Below are 17,399 nucleotides of genomic sequence, written 5' to 3'. Positions count from 1 at the left end.
TAAGGTATGCTGACTCCAGTTACATTATTTATGTAGCTGGAGTGGCATACTTTAAACCAACCTTCACTCCTGCAACGTAGACCTGGCCTGAATAGGGAGGTCGTCTTCGTATGGTCAAATACATAGTGAGGTGTAAGTTACGATCCTCTGTCAGAGACCAAGTTCAGGCATAAATTTTAAATACTGCTCTGTAGTAGTACATCAGTATGTAAGGGTTGTCTTGAATCCGGGAAGCATTCCAGGTGCTAGACACAATCCTTTGCTGGCCAAAACATTGGCATTGGCCACCTCCATGCCATTGAGTAAAAAGCAACTAGCAGCTAGCTTTTTATCTATTCCATTTTCTCTGGCCTATGATTTTGCTCCTGAGTAAGCAGAGTTAGGTGACAATTTAACTTTATATTTTAATGGTTATAAAACATGTCCTAGAATGTAGTCTTGAATCCCAGTTAAGTTAATGAATTAGCTTAAACAGTCAAAAGCCAAGCTATTTGATGTTAAAAGCTCAGCTCTGAAAAGCAGGATAGGGCATCTCTTTAGTGACTGACAAGGCTCTTCTACTTTCAGCATGAAGAACCAACACATCTCATGAAAAGACTTTTTTCTTTCTTTCTTTTTTTCTTTTTTGGTTTATATGTTGTTGGAATTGTTGCTGGTAGTGATGTACAACTTGGAGCACAGCATGGCTTTCAAGATGGCAGACCATCTTTTTACTTGTAAAGTGAGCAAATTTGATTTAGAAATAAGTGGTACAATAAATGTTGAACCCCAGAATAATTTCTGCAATCAAAAGACACTGTAAGTTTGAAATTTCATCTGTAGTTTATTGTGGTTAGGGATAAGCATATGGTTATGATTGTGCTACAGGTTGGACGTCCCTAGTCCGGCTCCCTTTGGACCTGACTGGTCCCAGATGAAGGATTTTCTGGACCACCAAAGGTTATTTCAGCCTCCCCCCACCACTACCTCTCTGGGCTTCCTGGCTCCCCCTCCAGCCCAGCTGAGTCACATGCCAGCTCCCAGCCCATCCCCAGCCCAAGTGAGCCCCTTGCTGTCTCCCTGCTCCCCTTTGCAGCCCAGCTGAGCCACACGCTGGCTCCTGGGCCCCCACCTCCCTGTAGTGTGCTAAGACTCTCTGATCATGGAACATCCGAGGTCTTGCCGGACCATGGATGTTGCCAGACCAGAGAATCCTGATGCAACCTGTACAACTAATACACCACTCCATAAAACCCCAGGCATACAAGAGCATTTGAAGGATGGAGTTTTGACTGAGTTTCCTGGTTTCCTCTGTTAAACCTTCCTTAGTTTTCAGTTACTAATAGTTTTATAAAAGGTACCACAAATTCAAGAATGAAGGGGTTATCTCGTCACTCACTGAATTTCATTCTCTTGGAGCTAGTTCTGTTGCTATTGATGGATTCACTAAAAATGGTATTGTAATGTTAAAGCTGCCAATTATTATTAGTACTGAAAAATACTGTTTAAATCTAATTATTGAGGTATGAGCATGAAGGAATAGAAAAATCTAAGATTGTCTGTTTCCTGTCTTGTGCTCTTTTGGTTGTATATGTTCCTTTTCTAGCTGTATTCAAAGTGACTCAATGTTATTAATGTAGGTTTTCCTTTGGATCTCTTACGATGTGAGAGTTTACTTGGCTTGGATCCTGCCACCTGCAGTAGAGTTCTAAACAAAAACTATACCCTACTTGTCTCCATGGCACCACTCACCAATGAAATTCGGCCCATCAGCAGCTGCACTCCACAGGTGAGCATACACTTTGAAAGGAGTCCTGAGTCTGTGATGATGTGCTTCATTGTTGAAGATTTTTTTTTAATGTAAAGGCATTTTTTTAGGATCTTTTTAATAAGAAGTAGCTTCATTAGAATGTTGACTATATAAATGCCAGGAAATAAAATAGATATATTGCATCTTCCAGAAGTAGTACTAATTTAGAAACCACTTTACCACTCCATGCTCATATTGAGTAAAACATCTAAGGTATCGTGCCATCACAATACGAGTAGTGTAATAAAGCCCTTAATTTATTCCTTAAAGTAGCACTACCTGTTCCATCTGTACCCTCCGTCCCCACTTCCCAAGTGTGCACAGCCCTTCTGCATGAGCCCCATCTACCTGTGGCTGATGGCAAGAACTCGCTTAATAATTAAAGCCCCATGGTTTTGTCCCCCATAATGCATTTCTTCACTTCCCTTGGGAGACCTACCCCAGGAGACTCACCCCCATAGTTTGAGAACTCTTGGCTTAGAGCTTCTCCATTAAAGTGCTACAGTATTTTAAATGTTGACTTGCCCTCACATGATACATTCTGTCAATGTTACCTAAAGCAGGAGCTTGTCTCCTTGTGGGTTCTTGAAGAACTAAGTGTGGGGAGGACATAGGAAGACTCTCATCTGTTTTCAAACTTTCATTAAAAATAAATATATGAAACAACCCTGATTTGTAAATTAATTAAGATGGATTTACAAGGCTGTGATAGAAGTGATGTCATAGGCTTAATTTCAGAAGGGTGATCAGCTTTCAAAAATATAAGAAAATGCATTACATGATTCTCTGTGAAGCTATTATGTCTTCCTTCCTCCATTTATTTACTTAGTGTACTACTTAGCTTCACAAATCAAACCTCTGCAGTGAAAGTTAGAATAGCAAAACATACTGTATACATGTAATATAAATTATAAGGGAAAGTAATGTAAACAATTTGGTAACCAAATTATACATAACAATCAGCTTGTTTACCACATTGTTTGAGCAAGTTTCCAGTAGCTGTGAATATATTGTACCTATAGTAAACTTTAACAAATCTAGCCTACAAACAGGAATGTCCTTCATATCTTCTGTTGTATCAAATGAACTAAGGGATAGCTGAGTTTGAAGTTTAAAACTTGATTCTCCATTTAACAGTGAGATGTTGCAGCTACTAGCCATTAAGTCAGGCCCATCTGCTTATAAAGGTTACTGTTTAAATATACCAAACTCTACTAAAATAGCAAAGTTCTTCATTTTTTCTGGACCTGTATTTGTACTTTTAATAGTAGCAATTCATATGATGCTTTTTAATTTTTTCAATCATTCTTCAGCATATTGGACCAGCTATACCAGAAGTTAGCTCAGTTTGGTTCAAATTGTATATTTACCATATTACTGGTCAAGGACCACCATCCCTATTGCTGTCTAAAGGAACAAGGCTTAGAAAACTTCCGGACATTTTCCAGGTATGTTTATATGCTGCTTTTTAAAAATGGAATCTGAATATTTCTCCTAAAGAGGGGACTGTTCATTGCCTCCGTTGCTGTTTGTATCCATTGCAGCAAACTTGATGTTACTTTCCCTTGCTTTCTAGCAGAAAAATTACGAGGAGCAAGGATGTCTTTGCTCAGAAATATGAGGCTTCTACTCCAGAGTGCAAGTACTTGTACATAAGGGAATCTGATCTTTTCTCTTTTTCCAAATCAAACACAATAAAAATCTCTGTGTGCCTCTCTCTCTCACTCTCACATCCACCCCCTCTCAAAGTTTGAGAATATGTTTAAGACCATCGCCTTTATTTTGGTAACTGTTCAGATCCTAGCAAAGAGATTTTCTGAAGCTCGTGGAGATCTCTTCTGCAATTATGATGACTGTGTTCATCCTGCTTTGAATTGACTCAAGGGAGGTATGGCAGTGTTCTCCTACCATTTTGTCCATGACAAAAGTGTTAAGTTTAAAAATGTCTGTTACATACGGCTTTCTTCTTCTCCTCACCTTCACACAATCCTCATAGTGGTAATTGCAATGGCCTGAGCAGGCTTGCTAGACTACCATTATAACATCTTCTGACTGATTTGATACTGAAATGCTGTTTGTCCTGCTCAAATATCAATTTAAAATGAGGAACAGGACTATATAGTCTTCATGTCTCCCTTCCCAAAGTGCATTAACCATTTAAAAAACCAAGCTTGTGAAGGAACAGAGCTAGGCCCCAGGAATGAAAATAATTGACATCTTGTTTTGCTCTGTCTTGCTCGTTTTCTGTTCCTATTTTTTATTTTAAAGTTGGCATGGGGGGGTAGTCATTTCTCAGAAACAAAGTAGTAAAAGAACAGGTAAGTGGTCATTTCTAGTCTACAAAAAGGTTCTATAATGCTAGCAACCTGGATTTTGATTGTAGGTGTGAGGCCTAACCCAGAGCTTCAATATTTAGTGAATGCTTGGTGTGGATTTTTTGTTTATCTTTTTAAAATATGTAGCTGTCTTGCAAATCATCTTGTAAATTTCCTTATGGAATCAGATTATTGGTTTCATGACACAGGACTTTCACTGTATCAAATAGTCCCAGATTCTATGGCAATACACTTTTTTCTTGAGGAATTTTAGCCCTCTGAACATAATTTTTCTATTGCCAGGCAAAAATCTCATTCCACTAAGGATGTTAAATGTATTGGTTAATTGAATAGTCAAGTAATCACATGAAATCTTCGTGGTTACTTGACTATTCAATAGTCCTGGAGTGGAGGGCGGAGGGGGCAGGAGTTATCAGTCAGTGCACTCCCAACTCCACTCCCAAGTGCCCCTTGTCACTCTGTGCAGTTACCTCTGTAGGTGCCAGGTGAGAGCCAGTCCACGAGCAGACCCAGTTTGAAAACCAGCTCCCTTCCTGATACAGAAGAAGCAGCGTGGGAGTGGCAGTAGTCCCTGTCTATGGGGGGGCGGTTCCAGCTCCCATGGAGCAGCCTCTATTTATATCAAGCCTGGGCCCACTGCAGACAGAGGCTGCTCCAGCAGCATCCCCATCTACGGGGGGTGGACAGGTGGTCCCAGCTCCCCATGGACAGAGGCTGCAGCAGTCTCTATCTGGGGGAGCTGGGACCTCCCATGGATAGGGACTGCTGCTGAGAAGCAGCCTCTGCCTGCAACAATGGACAGAGGCTGCTCCCTAGGATGGGGAGCAGCCTTTGTCTGTGGCGAGTCTCCCTTGCTCCACCCCGCCCCCACACTGCTGCCTCTATTGGAGGCAGCAGCATGCGGGGGGAGCAGGCAGCACCGCCAAGCCAGTGCTAGGGGAACCAGCTCCTGCTTCCCTCACACTTGCTGCCGCTGTACCAGAGGCAGCAAGGGGGGGAAATACGAGTAGTCGAGAAGATTAACCGATAAGCCTAGGTTTATCGGTTAATTGTATATTCGACTACTCGCTTACATACCTAGTTTCCACTACTTGTTGTTGCAGTATCATCTTGTTTGAAATATATGCTTTGTCTCAGGAGACATTCCGAGGATGACTTAATCTTCAGTTATGAAAAGCCTCATTTCTGAATCTTTAGAGAAGAGGAAACTGCTTCCATGTCATTATTTTTCTCTGAAGATGCACTCCTCCATGATTAGTCACCATTCTCATTCTGAATCCTGCTGAGAGGTTTAAAGTTTCTCTCATCACATACTTTTATCTTTCAAATTTATACGGGAACATTTTCATCTCCCTTTCTCAAAGAACATTGTGGCATCTGCACACGTTGTGGCAAGGACTTGTGACACACACATCCTATTTAAACTAGCACGTTCAGATATGCCCAACCTCAAATTTTTGCTTCCATCACAAGCAGGAGCATCAACATAAAAGTGACCTGACACAAAGTAAAATGGTACATTACTGAAAATCCTTGCAATAATATCCTAATTATAACACCTCACTGTTGATCTAATGATTTTGCTTTTCATTTTTATATATGTGGGTAATCAGTTACTACTTCCTTTTATTTTGTATTCTTTTAGGGTTATGATCGCTTACTAATAACATCTTGGGGTCACGACCCAGGCATAGTTCCAACTTCGAACGTATTGACAATGTTGAATGATGCTTTAACACATTCTGCTGTTCTAATACAGGTATTATATATGAATATGATATAATGATCTTAATTTCTAATAAATTATTTCTTGTATGTAATGTGTAGTGGAGGGGGTTGAGTGAAAAGGGGGGAAAATTGACTTTTCAAAACGTTCCATGTTTTCTAAAAATTTGAACTTAGAAAAACTTTTACTAGCTTGATTGTGTAGGTAGTTTATTTTACAGTGTCACTAAAATATTGAACCAAACCCACTGTTGTGATTCATATACAACTATCTAGATTAAAACATAGTCCATGTATTGTAGTATCAATTATGTGATGCATCACAATTATGCTTTGTAGCTGCATTGGTTTGCAGTGATTTCTTTCTGATCATATAATGATTGTATCTTAGTCTAATTTTGTTTTAACTTTTAGGATATTTTTGTACTCACGTACAACTGATTTTTCCTACAAACTGTATCTCAAACTCTTTGCAATATTTATTGACTCTAAAAATAATGAGCAGTCCTGTGGCACCTTAGAGACTAACAAATATATTGGATCATGATGAGGTTTCATGGATAAAAACTACATCCTCAGGTGAGTTGGAGTGGAAATTACAGAATCCAGGATATATATATATAACAGCGTGCCTCTAGTTTCCATCCAGGACACAACACGCAATCCACTGTCCTCAGCCTGCAAAAGACACCCACCCCTATACCCTCACCCACACACACAACTCCACCCTACCCCCTTTGGATTCCGTAATTTCCACTCCAGCTCATCTGATGAAGTGGATTTTATCAATGAAAACTCATGCTTTAATATATTATTCTCTAAGGGCATGTCTATACTGGGGAGGTATTTTGAAATAATTCCCCTTATTTCAAAATAACAAGGTAAGCTTCCACACTACCAAGCCTGAGTTTTTGTTTCCTGCTTGTGAAGAGAAATAAGCTTATTACAAAATCGTTATTTGGGGATTTATTTCAAAGTAACCTGGTAGCATAGACATAGCCTCGGATGCCACAGGATTGCTCATTGTTTTTAAAGTTTCAGACTAACATGGCTAATTCCTCTGAGACATTTATTGATTCTGGAAAGGAGGGTAAATTAAACAACTTTAACAAAGAAAAAGGGTTTTCAGGTAAGATGGGATTTGATAAGGTAGATACAAGTAGGCTGTTCAGATATCAGGAGAGGCATATAAGAGACACAAGCACAGGAACTAGATATGTAGCAGGTGTTGAAGCAGCCCCATGTTTTATTGTGAAAAGTTTGCTGATGCTGTCAAAATGAAGCTAGCATTATTTCACGATTTTGAAACTGATAATGCCTCAAGACTTTGTAGCTATGATTTAGTAAAACACAAAGCTAACTGTTCCTCTTTTCTACATTTTTAACTTTGAGTTGCTTACATGGATATTTATTTAAAATTACTAATTAGAATCTTCAGTATGTAAGTGTCTTATCTGGTCCGCTTGTTTGTTACATTAGTGTTACCCAGCCCTTCTTAAACAAAAGAGCACAAGTAGAACTAAATAATCAGTATAAGCTCTAGTAGTATATGTGGATTTCTTTCCTTGATCTTAATCTCTTTGTGTTCAGGGACATGGCATGCATGGAATGGGGGAAACTGTGCATATACCTTTCCCATTTGATGAAGCAGAGCAGCAAGGAGGTAACTGTTTTTAATGTGAATTCTTCACCAAAGATTTCAGTGCTATTGTAATATTATTTTGTATTATGGTGAGGCTGAACTTAATATATTAATATCCATTTTCAAATAGCAGAGGACTCCAATGTTACTAGCTATTGATTATAGTTAAAAGAGAAAAATGAAGGGATCCTTACATTGTGTCCAAAGAACGCTGTAAATACAGAGGAAAATAGAGTGATGCAAGAGGAAAACTATTACCCTAACTTCCAATTAATTTACTGGTCCTCTCTCTTTCCCTTCATAAACTAACTGGGAAAACACTGTCTTATGTTTCCCCATCACTGCTTCTATATGCACCTCCGTGCTACTCTTCATATTGCACGTAAAGTAAAAAACTTGTACATTTATTTGATTCTCCTTCAAGTCCTTGCACAAAGCTCATCACTGGTCTGATACGTACAGAATACTGCCAGCTGAAAACATTTGAGCAACAGATGAGCTCTCAGTGGTGCATTCAGCTAAGCTATCTTGATGATTTCCCTGGAGCACTTCTGTAAAAATGAAAATAAAAAATTAGACACCGTTTAAAAAAACCTTTCATGTTAATGATGTTGATTTTAAAATTTCCTGATCTTCACTTTCAAGGTCTGCGCAATTATAGCTGCTTTTAATGAGGTAGAAATTTGCTGATTGTGTAGGGTTTCTTAAGTTTGTCTTAGTCAATTTTGAAGATTAAAGATAGTGCAGAGGAAGTTGATGCAGAAGTCATGTACTTCCTAGCTGAGCGCTCTGTATACAAAGTCTTAGCCTTGCGATTTAACATTTGAAACTATAAACAGTTGCTAGACAAAATACAAATGAGCATATGCCATCAACCAGTTTCCTGAGCTAAGTCTAAATCCAGTTTGCTTGTTTAGGTTTACAACGAGCTGTTTCCTACATTGACTACTTCTTCTGTTGGTCTTTGGCAGAGTGGTCCACTTCCTTTCACCTCGATCCTTGGGTGAAAAGTCTTGAGCTCAAAACTAGACATTTCTTTCTCATTCCCACACCCTTCTTCTGGCATCAGCTAGATGTCAAAACCCAGTAGTTCCTCAACCTGGGAGCACTGCAGGACTATTTTATGCTTAGTAATGTACCTCAAACTGAACTTTGGGACAAAGTACTGTGGAATATTCAGATGGACATTAGTAAGATCCAGGGCAAAAATTGCTGCATTCTGCCATTTAGCTGAAGGTGTGGGACAATGGCTCCCACTAATTCTTGCATCCTCTTCCTCCCCCTCCCCCTTTGCTACTGTATCATAGGGTACTATATTGTTTTTGAAATGTGGGAGAAACCATACACTTAAGTTTTCATACCATATATATGAATTTAGGAGTTAGAGAGGGTAGGGAAATTGCCACATGCCTAAATGAACTTCCAAGCCATCAGAAGTCTATCCCAGACTTCCTGAATATTAACTATGGTAGTGCTGTGGTGACTCAACATCACTGCAAGAAGGTGGTAAAGGCAAACTTGTGCACTTTTTTCTCTGTTAGACTTCTCTCGTGTGAATATGGGTGTTCATAAAGCTTTGAGAATGTTAATCGACAAAGTGGATTTGCAGCACTTTTGTGGCTATGTTACCATGTTGAATCCTTTCTGTCAACACACGAACAGAAAGCTGAGCGATGCTTCTGATGAAAAAGGTTAGTCAGTGAAAACTATTTTTCTTTGGTGGCCAATGTGTTTGAATTCATATATTCTCTTTTAAACAAAAAAGCAAGGGGTATAAATGTATTGTGTAAATCTGTGGTGTCAACCACATGGCTAGCGGTTAGCATGTTAATTTGGCCTGTTGAGTGTAGCTAGTTCACTCTAGCAGTATCCACTATAATAGCTATTACAGAAGACTTCGGATAATCCGGAACTTATGGGACCTAGGTGGTGCCGGATTATCAGATATGCCGGACTATCAGGAGGTACTATAAGCTGGTTTTTTATATATATATATATATATATATATATATATATATATATATATATATATATATATATATAGTATACATTTTATATACTGTATATAAAGTGTTCTTAACTCTTTTTATTGTACGTACTGTATACAGTATACTGTAATGTTTTAGGTTTTTAAAGCCTTTTTTACCCTTTTTGCTCAGTTCCCCTGCTGCCGCTGTTACCTTGTGACTCATTTTTTGCCGAAGCTCACTCACTAGGCTCTTGCCATTTTGATGCCAGACTATTGGGTGAGCTGGACTATTGGATGCCGGACTATTGGAGTTTTACTGTATATTTGAACTGGTTGGGCACCACAGTTGTAGAATATTTTAAAAAGTACAAAATAAAACATTAAATAGCTGACAGTTTTAAGATTTTATTTTGAAAACAAAACTGTATTTAAATAAAAACAGTAGGATCCTTAGAAATTCCTTACACCCGATCAAAGTAGGAACCTTGCATTTCTCTTTACTACTTTATACCAGGCATCTGGATTACTGTCATTAAGCAAATAGTTTCAGAGGTACTTTGTTCAGTTATTAGTACATCACATATGAGTAAAACTTATATAGTCTGTACATCAGGAGGTAACTAAGCTAATACTATCCAGTTAAACATTAAGTAATTATCTTAATTTAGGTGAACTTGAATTGGCATCAGCGTCTGATGTAAATGGGAGCACAGAATCATTTGAAATTGTTATTGAAGAGACACCTCTGGATTCTGCATCTAAGCAAAGCCCTGAAGGTAAGGTCTCATAAATGACCTGTGGTTTTTTTTTATGCAAGATAAAATCTTCCTTAGATTTTTCTGTCTAATCACTAATCTAGTATTAAAGTACCTGTAGTAGTCAGGATTCACTGGTGTGGAGTCCTGACAGGTCTTCTCCGTCAATAATGATAACCATTTGACAGTGTGTGAGTGCTCAATTCTGTGTGTTGTGTTGACTTTTTTGCAAGCAATCCACACAGCAGACACCAAGAGAGCCCTCAAAGACCACAAAATCAGATAAGGATTGAAGGCACCTGGCCCAGTTAATTGTCAAACAAAGTTCAGTAATAGTTGTCAGTAGACTCTTATGAACCACTACACGCGTGTACTCCCTGACAATGGGCCAGCTTAGTCATTAGGAGGTCCCATTGCCCCCTAGACTGGACAAAGACAGCCCTCCAAAATACCACTTTTATACAAATACAAACAAATTACACATGACTCCTGATGTGTCAGGATGCCACCTTCTGACGTTACCCATCGCCTTGTATGTTGTGGTATGATTAGAACTTTTCTGTCCATTCTGCTGTCATTTTTGACGCTTTCCTGAACCTGAGTAGGTATATCGCTGTTATCTGTAGGGAGTGTGGGTTAGAGATGTTAGCAGTTATCCAGGTAACCAATTAACTGATAAGTGACTGTTAATCAGTTTCAGAGCAGTAGCCATGTTAGTCTGTAACTGAATTAAAAAACAAAACAAAACAATGAATAGTCCTGCAATACATTAGAGACTAATAAAAATTGTAGATGGTATCATGAGCTTTTGTGGACACAACCCACTTATTCAGATGAATGGAATTAACGGTCCCGCAACACAGCCCTCCTTCCCCCCGGTCCAAGTTTTAAATGAAGAGCACACAGGGGAACTGACTGCCACCCCGTGCTGCTTCCTCTGATACAGGGATCACTGCTGCCATGGGATGCCAAAGCAGCTTCTGTATGCTGGAAGCTTGGACTCTCCATGGTTGGGGTCTGCTGCCACCCCACGCTGCTGCCTCCGATACAGAAGCAGCAGTACAAGGTAGCAGGGGGCTCCCTGGGAGTTTGCTTTTGGCTCCCAGCCCTGTCCCCCCCAATGCAGGAACCGAGTAACCATGTATTATTAATTTAAATTATTAAATTAACTGACTTCTAACATCCCTAATGTGGATACCAAGGTCCTTTTTAACAAGGTGTTGCTACCATCTTTTGAGAATGTGCATTCAACTTATGACTAGTACCAATTACTGTTCTACACCCAGGCCTATTACCAATTAGTGTTTTACACACTCAGCCCTGTTCATGACGAGTTCTGTGAGCAGGGGCCTGCCTCTTGCTCACATCTTAGCTTTGCTTTATATTAGCAAAGTTTTGACCTTTGTTAGCCAGGCCTCAGGCCTGTGCTACATGGACTTTTTGTTTCAGGCCCATCTCTTATCACAGTACCTAATGTGACAGACATAATTCAGTAGCCTGCCACACTCTGGTGGAAGGTAGGTATACAGGGCACTGGATAAGTGGTTTTCTCTTTCCAGAGTAAACTACTAGAGGCTGCTGCAATAAAAATGAAGGCAGGAAAACACCTAGGGCTAATTAACTAGATTACTCTCTCAGGCAAATCACTCAATACCTGCAGCCAATTACAGCCAGTGGAGTTGCTTTAAAAGGCCTCTCCTAGGTAAGGAGAGGGGGAAGACAAAGATTGACGGACTGGAAGGAGAAAGGGAAGAGCAAGAAGTTGTGTGAGCTGAGAGCTGGTTATCCAGTACAAGAGGAAGACATTTTGGAGGGATTGTTTGGGGAAATGGGCCAGAGAAAAAGCTGCTAAGTCAGAAGTAAAAACAACCTTGACTGCTGCAGCTGCTGCTGCTACTTTAAGGTCTCTGGGCTGGATCCCAGAGTAGTGGGCAGGCCCAGGTTCCCCCCCCCAATCTCCCCCTCCAATGCCAACACAGAGCCTATCCCAAGTAGGGAGACCAGGACTATCAAGTGGTTTTCACCCCAAAACCATGGACTAACCTGTGATGAGTATGGTTCACTAAGGTATGGACCCTGCCTCCTGTAAAGAGAAAGCAGTTGTGTATAGGACCACAGCGAGTCTGAGGCTAATATCTGCCAGTAGCACGAGACTCCTGGGGCATGGCCAGAACTTTGCCACTCGAGGCAGCGCTTGTATTGAGTGTTTAATGTCTCCTCTAGAGCAGTCTTTTAAGGAAATAGTACACATTTTTAAAAATGCTATATTTGACACACTGATGCAGAGATCAAACACTGTTGACATGTTTTAATGTGGATCTCTACAAATTTTCTTTTTGCTTAAAATTGGTAGTTTCATTTGAAGTTGTTCTGTCTGCTAAATATTTGTGCACGTTTTAGAAAGAATGGGAGGTAGGAATCTTTTGGTACAGATTAACTGCTGACTCTATTTTTATTTTTCTAGAGCGAACTGATCTGGGGATCAAATTTTCAGGTTGAATTTTCTGTTCTTTTCAGTAAACTTTTCCATATCTTGTATTCACATCTTGTAGTACCCACAACAGAACTTGAATGGGTTCCCCTGGAATTATGTTTTGGAATTCCGCTCTTCAGTTCTGAATTAAACAGGAAAGTCTGCAGAAAAATTGCTGCCCATGGACTATGTAGGAAAGAAAGGTGAGCTTTCTTCTGCCACCACCATTATGTGTAGAATTTATCTATGCTTTGGCAATGCAGTAATTAAAGTCGAAACTATAGAATTGTGTTGGTACATTGTAAGCATAGGGTGCTGACTCTGTAGGTGCTCTGGGAATGGAGCACTCACAGGGGAAAAATTAGTGGTTGCTGAGCACTCAACAGCAATCAGACTTTCTCAATCTGCCCTGCACCTCTTACCTGCTAGTGGCCTGACTGACTGATTTCTTCCCTCCCCTCCCAGAACTTCTGGTGTACTGAGAACAGCTGAAGAAGCTCCAAGATGGTGGGGAAGGAGCAGGGACAGGGCACACTTGAGAGAGGAGGCAGCACAGGGGCTTGACAGGAAGTGTGGAATGGGAGCAAAGTAGGAAGAAGCAGGGGTGCAGGTTTGGGAGGAGTGGAGTGGGGGCAGAGTTGGAGCAGAGTGAAGGTCCAGCACCTCTTGCTAGAGGAGAAGTCATTGCCTCTGGTGGTGGAGGTCACTTTTAGGCTCCAACATACTAGCTATAATGTACATTCTCATAGCTCGCTGATCATAGCTTAAGTCCTAGCAATATTTGGCTGCTGTTGTCAGTGTGGGCTACTTAAAATCTTGCCTTGCAATCTAACTTTATACTAGATTAAACTTGGTTAATATAGTGGAATATTTTTTGAAAGACATATTTTCCAGAGTAAAATAAAAGCAATTGGATTTCTGATAGTAAATTGTTTCAATCTTTGTTCAGTGAGCTCTCTGATGGACAATTTAAATTGTGACTGTCACTAAAATGCAGCACAACTTAAATTGTGACTGTCACTAAATGTCAATTGTCAATTAGGTTATATTACTTAAATTAATGTGTATTTTCTGTGTGAATAAATACAGTCCTTTGTAGAAGAACAAAGCAGAGGAAAGTAGCCATAAGGACTCTTGACACAAGCTTTCCTTTCATCATCAAAGTACTAGCAAAAATCAAATTCTGTAAATGCTGCTAATGTAGCTTTATTGTGTTTGGTTTTGGGAATACAGTTCCTATGTACTATAATTAAATCTTATGGACTTAATCGAGTGATGGCCTGTAATCTGTACAGGCAGTCCCCGAGTTACATGGATCCGACTTACGTCGGATCCCTACATACGAACGGGGCTTTTTTCGCCGCGGAGGACGGGGGCGGCGGGACCGCCCAAACGTACCGCGATCCCGCCGCCCGCGTCCTCCGCAGCGAGAAAAGCTGCTCCACGTCTCCCTGGTCTGCTGGGGGGAGGGGAGCTAGTGTGCCCCCCTCCCCAGCAGACCAGGCTTTTCTCACCACGGAGGACGCGGGCGGTCCTGCCACCCGCATCCTCTGCGGCGAGAAAAGCTGCTCCGCGTCTCCCTGGTCTGCTGGGGGGGGGCCCCCAGCAGACCAGGGAGATACAGAGCAAAGCTGTGGAGGACGCGGGCGGCGGGACCGCGGCGTGTCTCTGCGGTCCCGCCGCCCCCGTCCTCCGCGTCTCCCTGGTCTGCTGGGGTGGCCCTGATCTGCTGGGGTGCCCCCCCCAGCGGACCAGGGAGACGCGGAGCGGCTTTTCTCACCGCAGAGGATGCGGGCGGCAGGACCGTGTCCTCCGCGGCGAGAAAAGCCTGGTCTGCTGGGGGGGGGGGGGGGAGAGGGCGCACTAGCTAGCTAGTGCGCTTCCCCCCTCCTCCCCCCAGCAGACCAGGCTTTTCTCACTGACGCCTGGGGTAGAGCAGCTGGGGTGCTGCCGGGTTGGTCCCGCAGCGCCGCTCCTGGGCGCTACTGGACCAACCTGGCAGCACCCCAGCTGCTCTGCCCCAGGCATCCCCAAGTCAGCCACTGCTGAAACTGACCAGTGGCTGACTACAGGAAGTAATCATGTGCAGGTTGGACATCTGCAGGTTGGACACTGTGTGTGCTGGGGACCGTGAGCATAACGGCGCAGGCCGTGAGCGTGCATGCGGCTCACAGCGGCCCAGCTGTGAGAGCGGCTGACCTGAGCAGTTATGGGTTCCAGTTGATGCCGGACTATCAAGAGTGCTGGACAACTTGATGCTGGACTGTTGGAGTGTTACTGTAGTTCACATTTGCTTTGGCAAAATCTTTCTGCTTTTGGAGCACCATTTTAGAGAGTGTTAAGGCCATTTGAAAATGTGGCCCAAATATACCTCTGCAGTGAGGATTTTCTAGATAAATAAGTTGCTTGTCACCTTTATTGGAGCTATTGCTGTGGTGCATTGTAAGTAGGAACTTAGAACAGCTGTGTATCATACCTTCCTAGAACTTTCTATTGTAAGATGCAAGAATGAGGGTTGTTAATTATTCATGCACCTTGGCGCTGCGGGGACCAACCCGGCAGCACCCCAGCTGCTCTACCCCAGGTGTTCCCAACATAAATAACTTGGTTGAACAGAACAAAACCCGAGCTGTTAAAAACGGGGGCCATGGGTTGGAGTTTCTCTTATACAATGATAGTTTTATGTTATTCTGTTTTATTTTAACAAGTGGTGTAAAAATGCACCAGGAGTTTTTCTTAAGAGCGCAAGCCTGGTATTCTAGCCCATTAACAATATGTACTGGCACACATGCATGTTTTATAGTTTGGTTTTTTTTCCATTTTGACAGCCTTCAAAAACTCTTACATTCCAGTAGAAAGCTGTCTCTACAGGTTCTTAATTTTGTTCATTCATTCCAGGTAAGGAAACAAAATTAAAATGTAAGAACTTCTACTGCATGGTCTGTCTTTTTTGGTTTTAGGGTTTTTTTGTTTGTTAATTGTTGAATTATATAGAAGTTTATGGCTTACTCATTGTTTAATGGTACAGATATTAAGGACATTGTCATATTAGAAATCTCACTGTTTTCTGATATAAAAGGGGGAAAATACTGTTGGGTTTTTTTACTTGATATGTTGTCATTGTTCTGTGTAACCTCAGTTTCCTCAGTTGTATGTTTTTTCAAGGTGAATAGAGAAAGAGAGATTTTTATATGTAGAAAACATGGTTGTAAAATCCTAAAAATTAATAAGAGGTCTGTGAGCAAATGTAGTCTCAGGCACTATTTACTAATCTTCTATTTACTAATCTTCTAAACACTAAGTTTCATGTTGACTGTATTGCTTTCAAGAAAAACTCTTTATTTAAAACTGTGGTTGTTTAGTAATGAAAACTCTAGTCCCAAATTTAGCCAAGTCTGAGTAGTAGCTGAAACTTGCGCTGTTAAATTCTAGTTTTATTAGTTGAAGTCTGGTGTATTACTTCATGTGAACAAAGTATCAAAGACTCATTTTTCTCTTTAAAATGATAAAAACTGTTGTTTTGTAGAAGGGCTTTTTCTTTAAGAATATAGCAGTAGCACATTTACCTTGGAACTTCTCCCACAATGCCTCAGCATTTCTACAGGTGCCATGTAAGGATTCAGCTATTGAAATTCTATGTAAAGTAGTTGGCAAGCTCTTTCCTACGTGCGTTGGTACCACCTGTTCCCTGTAGGCCCACCTGTCCTAATAAGATTAGGGCTTTTGGGGGATAACATTATCAGATGTGTTACTTGTGCCCAGTCTGTTAAAACTGATCTTGCCACTTCTAAAAATTGATATTCTCCCTTAATATTGAGGATACAGTATGTGTGCCTGTCTCAGATAGTGACACATTATGTGTTGGGACACCTATGTTCACAAATAATTTTTGTCCTGGTTTGCTCTGACACTGTGCCTTTGAAACGGTTTTTAATAATGGCTTTGCCCTTTCCTGTAGTTTTTGAGACTAGGGATGTTAGTCAACTATTAGACTAATTTCTACTTGATAAGTCTAGAGGCAGCAAGGGGAGAGGAGCAGGAGTTGGTGCTGAGGGAGCCAGCTGAAAAGGCAGTGCTGGGGGGAGTAGGTTCAGGCTCAAAATGAGCAGAGGGTGCTCCGCCTGCTGTGGACAGGCTGCTGATGCGAAGTAGTTACATTTGCAATAAAGATGTAAAGTAAAGGACTAGATGACTAGTTGATAAGCAAATGCTTATTGGCTAGTCAAGTCGACTAATTGCTTCTCCCTTCCCTCTTGCTGCCTCTATCAGATAGAGGCAGCAAACTGGTGGGGGGGAATAGGGGCTGCCGCATGGAGCTGACCCTGGGCTCTGTGCATGCTGCCCCTTTGAAATGCAGTGACGTTTCAAAGGGGCAGCACCCGCACGGAGTCCAGGATCAGCTGTACAGCACTGCCCCTTTGAAATACTGTGGTGGCATTTCAAAACTGGCCCTGGGCTCTACATGACATTTCCATGGAGTACCCATCTGATCCGGGTTTTGTGCGGTGCTGCTTCTTTGGAAATGTCATGCAAAGTCCAGGATCAGCTGGGGAGTCCCTAGCTGACTCCAGGCTTCGCGCAGAATTTCCACAGAACCAGGGTTCAGCTGGGGATCCTCTGCTGACTCCAGGTCCCATGGAAATTTTGCGCAGTCTCTAGGGTCAGCTAGGGACTCCCCAGCTGACCCCGGGTTCCAGGAAAATGCTGAAT

At 41.5% G+C, this 17,399-nt stretch overlaps 1 protein-coding gene across 1 annotated transcript in view; it reads left to right on the top strand.

Annotated features, from left to right (window-relative positions):
* FAM91A1 (family with sequence similarity 91 member A1) overlaps positions 1-17,399 on the top strand; it is a 61,090-nt gene that overhangs the window by 32,135 nt on the left and 11,556 nt on the right. The window contains exons 16-23 of the mRNA XM_075920161.2: positions 1,620-1,768; positions 3,103-3,237; positions 5,771-5,884; positions 7,441-7,513; positions 9,034-9,183; positions 10,130-10,237; positions 12,769-12,892; positions 15,518-15,587. Of these exons, the coding sequence (XP_075776276.1) occupies positions 1,620-1,768; positions 3,103-3,237; positions 5,771-5,884; positions 7,441-7,513; positions 9,034-9,183; positions 10,130-10,237; positions 12,769-12,892; positions 15,518-15,587 (923 nt within the window). The remainder of the gene's footprint in view (positions 1-1,619; positions 1,769-3,102; positions 3,238-5,770; positions 5,885-7,440; positions 7,514-9,033; positions 9,184-10,129; positions 10,238-12,768; positions 12,893-15,517; positions 15,588-17,399) is intronic.

This window comes from Pelodiscus sinensis, chromosome 2, assembly GCF_052426305.1.
Source record: "Pelodiscus sinensis isolate ZL-2025 chromosome 2, ASM5242630v1, whole genome shotgun sequence".
NCBI lineage: Eukaryota > Metazoa > Chordata > Testudines > Trionychidae > Pelodiscus > Pelodiscus sinensis.
The sequence above is the reverse complement of the archived record's forward strand: the minus strand, read 5'-3'. Positions and strand labels throughout refer to the sequence as shown.